General features: G+C 32.3%; 2 protein-coding genes across 2 annotated transcripts; one reads left to right on the top strand and one right to left on the bottom strand.

Annotated features, from left to right (window-relative positions):
• Nucleotides 1-106: 106 nt before the first annotated feature.
• On the bottom strand, nucleotides 107-5,613 carry LOAG_09210 (hypothetical protein; the record flags this gene model as incomplete). The annotated part of the gene is made up of 9 exons (XM_020447885.1): nucleotides 107-290; nucleotides 577-805; nucleotides 1,123-1,308; nucleotides 1,478-1,724; nucleotides 1,906-2,186; nucleotides 2,950-3,022; nucleotides 4,111-4,306; nucleotides 5,189-5,315; nucleotides 5,544-5,613. Coding segments are annotated over 9 exons (1,593 nt in total), but the record flags the coding sequence as incomplete, so codon positions are not given.
• A 1,992-nt stretch (nucleotides 5,614-7,605) lies between these two features.
• Nucleotides 7,606-8,229, top strand: LOAG_18633 (hypothetical protein; the record flags this gene model as incomplete). Its single annotated transcript, XM_020451296.1, has 2 exons — nucleotides 7,606-8,019; nucleotides 8,074-8,229. The coding sequence occupies 2 exons, from the start codon at nucleotides 7,606-7,608 to the stop codon at nucleotides 8,227-8,229; spliced, it is 570 nt and encodes a 189-aa protein (XP_020304932.1).
• Nucleotides 8,230-9,725: the final 1,496 nt, after the last annotated feature.

Below are 9,725 nucleotides of genomic sequence, written 5' to 3'. Positions count from 1 at the left end.
AAAAAGAATTGATGAACGAACGAGGTTTTGGACAACAAATCCTTCGATCCATTTGACATTCATGTGTGCTTGGACAATGGCTATTACGGATACATCGTTGATTGACTTGTCCGATTTTTAATGGTGTACCATATTTACACTGAAGTCTTTCACAAAATAGTTCACAATCGGATAATGATTTGAAATTGTTGAAATTACCCAATGCCCCATTGTACGTAAATGATATACAGCGGCTTTGATCCGGATCATAGTAATAACGGCGGGATTTTTCAAAGTTTAAATTAAACATTCTGAAAATTTACTTCTTTCAGATGCTTTTGCATTTATTTGATTTGAATTATTGTTATTTAGTATTTCAACACTTTTTAATTAAACACTAAATTAAATTTAAATTTTTAAAGGAAAGAATTTAGAATTTCACATAAATCCATAATCCAGCCAAGCAATACATGAAATGTAAAATGAAAATTTTGGAAAAATTTAAATTTCATTAAAAGTTTGTTAGATAAAAGTTTAATTTCGTATATTTTTTAAATCATTTTCTTGTTAAAAAAAAAGCTGCAATGACATTCTAACCTCTTCATACTGTAACCAGGATCGAAATTAGTATGACGGGAAATATCAAATGGACGTCCACCAGCAATACTACATATACTTGCAACACTTGGACAACAAAGTTGTCGCCAACCGGTTGTTTTACATTCGAAATTGGATGAGCATGAGGACATCGTTTGACAGTTAGTGATCGGTTCTTCTTCGTTTAAAATGCCTCCCACTGAATACTGTGGTGAACCACGTTTGCATGCTTAAAAATGGATGTTGAATATTTTGACAAATAAATTGATAGAATTACTAATTAAAATTTCAATTGGAGACTTTTTTTTTGCAAATAATGAATTTAAAATTTAAACTCTTCGAAAAGTTTATTTCTGTTCTTTTATGTGATATAGCATATGTTAGACTTTAAATATTATACTTAATAATGGTTTACTTAAAGAATATAACTTATAAGTTTGAGTAAGTTTTAATAAAGTATTATTACTATTAGTAAGGTTACCTTCCTTGAATACAAATAAAATTGTTATTGAAAAAAAAAATTAGAAATTTCATGGAACAATTTACTATCTCTGCAGTATGATTCGCAATGTTCTCGAGTTTTGAAGTTATTTGGTGATTGTACTTCTGTTTCATCCCATGGATCCCACATAAATAATTCACATATACCAGTTACAGAATTAAACCACCAACGTGGTCGTACGCCAGCTTCATTTGATTTTGCTTCATGTTTTGGTTGTATGCATGTAAATGCTACAAAAAAAGGAATATATTTCAAATATGTCCTCAAATAATAAATTACTTTTTTAAACTTTTAAAATTAAAATATAAAATAATTTGAAATTTTTTACAAAAATTATATTTTAATTTCAAATTTTCCCTTTCACATCTTTACTTATTTATTAATTATTTTTTAACTTACCACGATTTGGACAACAAATTCCATCTGCTTCTGGATGAATATTGTAAATACCTTTCATTGCTAATTTCATATTATTCAATGGTACCACTATGCAGTCATAGATATCAGCAATATAAACTCCATTATCCGATTGATACGGTTCCGTAGCATAGGTACATGCAGCACCACCATTTGCTACAAATGTATTGTAATCGGTGGATGTTGATGAGCAGAATTGTAATGGATTAATTTGTTCTCCTGAGAAAATCTGTAAAAAGAGATGAGATAATTGTTAATTTTGCTTAACCTTTAACCTTAGAGCATCCATTTAATAAAATTGATATGAATGAAAATATTTTAGACAATTTTTTCTTTTACTTTTTCACAAAATTTTCCTAATATTTTAGCCTAAAATTAAATAAAATAAGTATGTGCATTTCATATCATACATCATAATCATTTGGATCGGTCATTGCTGGATTTCGAAGTTGTGATATTGGCATTGTTAATAAATCATCATCATATTCCGGTAATGGACATTTTGGTACCGGATCATTATCTTCTCCAGATAATAAAATGCAAACAACACCATCACGTGTACGTACTTGCACATAGGGAATTCCATTAATATCAGATGGACATTCACATTTATTTTCTATACAACGTGCACCAGGCCATGCAGCATTACATTGCTCCGAATATTGACAACCATTATCACCAATATTTTTCTCTGCATATTAAATGATTTCTAATTTCTTTATTCTTTTTTTGCATTCAAAAATATTAAAGTTAAACTTTTTTTTTAAGAAGAAATTACAAACAAATTTCGTGTTATTGCATTCATTAGAATAATTGTTCAATTGTTCTGTCATCAAATTTTAATTTTGTCGCATTTATGACTACGATTACGATAACGTGGAATGTAGCATAAATATCCTACATAATGAAAATCAAATGTCCAAAATGTTTGGTGCGAAATTTTTTGCGACAGCAACAGATGTACTAATTAGAAAATTGTGAATCAATCAATTTCCGAAATGAACTGAGATTCGAGATAATCAATTTAATGAATTTTTCTTTTTATACATTGAGAATTTTGGTGAAATCTTATGAATCATTCCAGTTATGGTAGCTACATTTTGAACTTCAGATTCAGTCAGTCCATACTGAAACTGATTAAATCTGAAGTTTGAATTATATCTGTCTTGACTTTAGATTTAGTCAAAGAAAGCATTTATAATAGATGTAACAGTACCCGTCGAAAATCTTAGATTACTTATCTTCACCACAATGATATCAAGCTTAATTTCTTTTATATTTTAATTAATTATGTATCCATATCCTTCGTATTCTAATTAATTAATAATGTACTTTCCTTGGCTGCGAAAGTTGTATGAATTTGGTATTACAAAATTAACTGTTCCATTAAATATGCCAATTATTAAATAATAAAATTGAAGGCTGAAATTTTTGACAAAAGATGATGAACTTACTAAGATAACAGTATCCATGGATAGCAACAAACATATTCCGGCATGTACAAGTACCATCTGAGCAGAACATTCCCTGTAAATTGTTTTTCAAAATAATTTAAGCAATTTGGTCTATTTTATTTTTAAAATTTTAATTAGTAATTTCTACTACTAATATCAATTTTTTTTTTTTTTTGTTGAAATTAAATAGCTTTGTATGAGTTGATAAAATCAATGCTTTTCCATGAAGCTTAATTGATAGCATAAATGATAAGAATAGTTTAATAAGTCTATTTTATTCAAAGTATACATTTCGGAATTTCAAGCAGTAATAAAATATCGATTATTCTTAGGATAAAATTTCATTCAGAATATTTGACAAAGTCAGAAAAATCTTTTTAGTACTTGAAAAGCTCTCCCAAACAATTTCATTGCATTATTTCAAGCATTAAAAAATTCAATAAAAAAAAATCTTTGGAATTGATTTATGACCAAATACCAATAATAATTAATGAATTCGAAATATTTATGCCAGTTTTTTTTTTCTGACGATTTGTTTATTTTTAAATTTCAAAGAATGAATATATGAGAATTTATTTCTTCCTTTTCAACACTTCAACATTTTTGATAAATAATTTCTTGTCCCTCTCATTAGGTTAAATTAAAATTTATTATTAATGATTTCTGATATTAAAATAAGGTCGGATAAATATCTTCATATTCCCAATTAAAATGAAATTATGAGGAGGAGGTGAACGATGGACTGAGAGAAATACCATGTAATGCTTATACGACTCATTTTAGTACCTATCAATTATCAAAGAATGTTCAATTAATTCAAAGAGTCTTAAAAAGGTTAAGAGGTATTCTTAAAAACAATTTAAAGTTGATGTTAGGGATCTTATTCAAGCAGTTAATGTCTAGCCAATGTTTATATCCATACTTGATGCACTGAGAGTTTGGGTGATATATTCCTGAACTCTCAGTATATTGTTGCATAGAAATGTACACAATCATTGATTGGGTACCGATGATTTTATAAATTTCGAATTAAACATGCTGTTGAAATGGAATACGAGTTTATCACTCGTAAAATCTGTTCATTTTTAAATTACGGTTCCCTTTAACACTTTTAAATATATGTGATATTTTTTCTTTAAGCGCAAAAAATTAAAAACAAACATTCAAGCAGTCATCATTGACAGAGCAATAATCGCCAACATGACCAGATCCAGCAACGAACCGCCGTTTATGACGTTGATGAACATCCGAACAGGTTCCATTTATAAAATATTTGCCAGGTGCACAATGCTTTGTAATTAATTTATTCTTCTTTGTATCGCAAAATAAGTATGAATTCTCATGGATATCAATACGACTAAAATATTGAAAAAACTTCAGAATCGAATAATAATTTTAAATTTCAGAAATATGTAATCGATAATATCGATAGTTTTTTAAAAAAAAAAAATGCACTTCCAGTTGGAAACCAATTTTTACAGGTGATTTTGCATTCCTTTAAGTGTTTGAAAATTATGCATAACAAATATCAGAGACATTGATTTCATTAAGTAAATGATATTTTTCTTATTTGTTTAAACATTAATTTGCTACATTAAGGTTAAATAATAGCGGCATTAAAATTCAACTATTTATAATAATTAAATTTCGGAAAAAAAATTAAAAATTAAAAACATTAAGGTTAAATAATAGCGGCATTAAAATTCAACTATTTATAATAATTAAATTTCGGAATTTACATTTGTTAATTTTTAATTGTCATGAAAAAGCAATAGTTTGGAAAAAATTTTTGGTTGAATTAATGTAATTATCTTAAGTAATTAAATTATAATTTCCCAGCATATTTCATCTCTTAGCCCAAAATGTCTAGTGAATGGAACGGATAAATGTGATGATTCGATGATGTCACCCTAACATTTTGACATATCCATAACCATTGATAATATCATTTCATTTACGTAAACATTACTTGGATTAAGGAAAAATAAATAAATTCATTGAATAATTTGGATAAATCTTTAAATGAGTTAATGTATCAAAAATAATTTAATATTGTGAAAAAAAAAAGCTTCAAATGAGGAAAAGTAATCCTCAGAATAGTCTTTTTGTCTTGATAAAATATATTTACTATTTTAAAGGTTCATATAAGCTTAATTTTGAAAAGATGATAGTTTATTTAGGCTTTCATTGAATTAGTAATTTAGGATGAAATATATGTATTTGGTAAAAATAAACTTACTTATTAGCCGTATCACAGAATAAATGTTCATATCGTTTATCTTTGAGACATTTCTGTCCAGCACTTAGTAATCTACACTGATCACACTGATTACTGATTCTGCAGGTCGTAATAGCCCGTGCTAAGTCTTCAATTAAAGCCTAAGCTAACAGTGGATAAAAGAAAAATTGAAGAGAACTGAAAATGTTGTTATAATATTTCCAAGTTGTATAAAAGTAATATTCAGTCCGATAGGTTAATTAGTTTGTCAGACTAAGCTATTGTTTAATCTTTCTTTCTAACAGATAGTTCTCACTGATTGTTTTATAAAATTCATTTTTAATTAATGAATCATTAAATTATGATATCAAATTACCTGAGCAAATTAGTAGAACTGCTGTTCCAATGAGCATTATAGTAGCAATAGCAGTAGTCCAACAAAACATCTTATTCATAGAGTTATTTGTGGATATTTAAGTTTAAGTTGCGCAGAAATAGATTTTTTTCCTACGATATGCTATTTGAGAAGGAAGACAAGTTAAGTATTATAAACTGATGATTGCTACGATTAGAAACTAGGGAAATTGTCACCGATCACCAAGTTTGTATACCATCCACTAAATGACCACATATATATGCACCAAAGAAAAAGACAAACAGATGAATATATCAAGAGTGGACTTTAAGATCTTTTGAGTTATTGGATATTAAACCGATATTTGACACTGAAAAGATTTAACCATCTATTTTCCAATTTCCTTCTCTGTTGAACTGTCTATCTTCTCTTCATTTACTTCCTCCTCTTCACAAGGAAACCACTTGAACATCACTCTAAACTACTACCATCTCTAAAACCAGAGGTAAACAAAACTTATTCCAGTCTACCTTGTTGCTAATATTGTCACTTCCTTTTTAAACCGGCAACTCATCGTTAATTGCTTATTGTCTTTTTAAGATCGGAAATTTGCTTAGAAATCCGAGAAAAACTTCGAATTAAGATAAAATTACGATAAAACAGATGAGCAGGTGTAATAATTAAATGATTGTATTTTTGAAATTTTAGGGAAATTCCTTGTTAATGGTTATTCAGAAAAAACGAAGCCAGTTATTCGGTATTCGCAAAAGTTATAGGGCGTGAAAAAGTTTTGAATGCAATAAAAAAATTAGTTTGCAAAACTGTTGGAAAATTTTAATCCTTTCTGTGATCTACTGAAAGTGATTCAAACTTGATCCTGCTAAAGTGAATCCATTTGATGGACCTTTTTGCTTGGCCAATGACTGATACTGAGAAAAATGGAAAGTACCAGATGGTTTTAATGCTTGCTATTATCACCAAATTCAACGATGCGGAAATAAGGTCAGATCTATGTTTAGAGAAACATTTGATTAGCAAATATTTACTTACCTCTTCAATGAAGTGTTTATAGCTTTACCAAACAGATCAATATACACAAACATCACACTAAATATTGTATGTCAAAATTGGAATTAACTCTTTTCGGGTTTATGGCAAAGTATATTTTAAAGTGTATTTTGAAAATGACATTTTTAATTTCCATTTTTAAAAACAATTATTGGATGACATATTCCGCTTTGGCAATGGAAATATTTACGGTATGAATGCTTTTTTGGCCTTATCATTTTTCCTATAGTTTCAATAATAACGGAAAATGCAGTTTTAATCATACTCCTTAAAGCATCTACATTAATTAAATAAATGTCACTATTTCCTTATGAGGTTGCGAGTTATGCTGGGAAATACTACACGGCAAGGCCTCCATACCAAACAGATCTCAACTGAAGAACCAGACAAAGTGTATTTACGGCAGGATGGGCTCGCTAGTCTTCGGATAACCATCCTAAGAGAAGGACAACTCTGATCCTAAATTCGGGTAGATGAAGCTCATTTAGCCCTGTAAGGCCATTCATCTTAGGGAAGGACGTCCTAAAGACTTCGCTGTCATCGTCTAAGCTCGCTAGGCCCTGGTAGATGAACCTTAAAAGTAAAGAGTGGGACCAATTCCGCGCACACTATGTCTTACCTAAAGAATCTATCACGCAAGCTCGAAAGATGCATCACTTTTTAAAATCCTGTAGCGACAGGCAAGGGACGAAATAGCAGATGATAGGATGGACTGAAAGCAGCAGACCCAATTCTGCATGCAGACAGTTCAGGATGATGGTAGCTCAAGAGTGTCTCTTGAGACGACAGTTCTGTTTGGCAGCATCTTGAACGACCAAGCAGCATTTTTCAAGAAAGCATTGCTTGCCCCATGCGGAGAGGAGTTTAGAAAAGATTGCCTAACCAAAGCTCACTTCCATCTCCATTCGGTTGGTTAACAACATTTCCTGATAGGGTCGAACACAGACAAAAAGACAAAGGCATACATCTTCCTCCAAAGTTGTACATAAATTGATACTAGGTGTTGGGATATCAGATGTTTGATAATATAGACAGTGGACATCCTGAACTGTTGGGATATCAGATGTTTGGTAATATAGACAGTGGACATCCTGAACGTCATTCTGCTCTAATTACTCATGAACTATCACGACTCAACATCGACATTCCTATTCTCAGTGGTTTTCCAATATTGCAATTCTTCATTTCCAAAAGGACAGTATCCTTAATAAACATGGCGCTGGTTACATACTCTACTGGTCAGGAAAACCCAAAATCGAAAGTCACATTTCAGCAAATCGTTTTATGGTTAAAAACTTTACCGCCTCCAAACTTGAGGCTCTGCCGACAGATCATTCCGGCCATATTATTTTCCCTCAGTACATATGCTCCAACTCTGCAAGCTGACCCTATGGAAAACGATAGATTCTATACCGACCTTATCAAAAAGGTCCTTGGTATTCAAAAAGGTTAAAGAATTCCGAAGCCTGGAAAGATATATTAGATAGGCATAGCATTGAAACTGCAACGACACGGACGGCTTCTGCTAGAATTTTGTGCACAGCAGCAACTCACCACCACAAATACTATTATCTTTCAGCCGAGAAAGTTCGAAGACAACCTCGATGCGTCCTCGATTCAAGCACTGGCATCTCATTGATTATGTTTTAATTCGTCAAAGAAATGTTCACGATGTTCGTCACACCTATGTGATGTCTAGTGCAGAATGTCAAAGAGATCATCGCCTTGTGCAGTGAAAAGTCAACCGCTTTATATCCAATCTCCCGATAGGCAAAATTGTAAAGAGGAAGTTCAAAGTTAACAATCTCCAAACACCTTCAGTGAGAGATAGCTTTCAGACAAGTCTTCAAACCAGCCTTTCAAGATTACCCCATAGACCCCTCTCCTGTGAAGCGCTGTAGTAATCATATTAAAACCACCATTCTGCAAGAAGAATAAGGACTGGTTTGATGAAAACAATGAAAAAACCCAGAATTTTTTACAAGGAAGGGATCTGCTCACCAAGCACACCTTGCTCAGCCATCTTGCTATATGAGAAAAGACTAGCTTTGCATGCAGCAAGCTCTAACAGAAACTTCGAGTCATTCGAAACAAATGGTGGATTAACCTAGCAGGAAATGTTCGACTGTGCGCAAATTCGGGCAGATTCGGCGCAGGTTTCGATCCGCAGATTCCGGCTACAGAGATTCTACGAGGCTCTGAAAGCTCTGTATGGACACAAACATTGATCAAAGCTCCCTACTCAGCGCAGATGCCCAAACGTTTTTCACTGACATAATCTTTATCCTGAATCGATGGTCTGGACATTTCCAGATTCCCTTCAGTGCCAATCGCAGTCCAAGACTCAGTAATTCAGCATATTACATAGCAACCGGTGAAAAGCAAACCCCGACCGTGGTAAAAAAGCTTAAGCCATACAGCAGATGAAAACTATCAAGACATCTGGGATTGATGGTATCGCACTGAGGTCGGGCAACGTGAAGATCAAGCACTTCACACTAAGTTTCACGAGCTTGTTCTGTGATGTTGGGGGAAAGGCGAATTTCACCGGATCTCCGTGATGCAATCATTATCCAAGAAAACCAGACTGTTGAAATTACCGAGATCCTCTCTATTCCTGGCAAAATCCTTACAAGGATATTTTTGAACAGACTGGGTATCTGCTGTATCAGAAAAAGTTCCACCTAGAAGCCAACGTGGTTTCAGAGCAGATAGGAGTACCACAGATATGGTATTCTCCGACAACTGCGAAAGAAATGCAGTGAACAAAACAAAGATCTTTGTATAACCTTCGTAGACCCACACAAAGCCACTGACATTGTGAGCAGAGAGGTCCTATGACAGATCCTGGAACGATTAGAATGTCCCCCCAAGTTCTTGAAAATGATTATGCTATTATATGAGAATCAGCGAGGCCAAGTCAGACATGGCGATGTGTTCTCAAAGCCTTTCCCAATAATCAATGGTGTTCTTGCACAACTAACACCTACTTCAGCATAATGGTCCAAAGGGTCACGACAGATTTACACATTTAGATAAGGAAAATGGCATTTACATTCGATATCGTACCAATGGATCTATTCAACCTAAAGCGACTGAAGGCCATACCAAGACCCTAAATTACCATGTCCGAGT

The sequence above is a fragment of the Loa loa genome, assembly GCF_000183805.2.
Source record: "Loa loa unplaced genomic scaffold supercont3.412, whole genome shotgun sequence".
NCBI classification, from domain to species: Eukaryota; Metazoa; Nematoda; class Chromadorea; order Rhabditida; family Onchocercidae; genus Loa; species Loa loa.
Note: the sequence above shows the minus strand (reverse complement) of the source record. Positions and strands in the feature narration are given on the sequence as shown.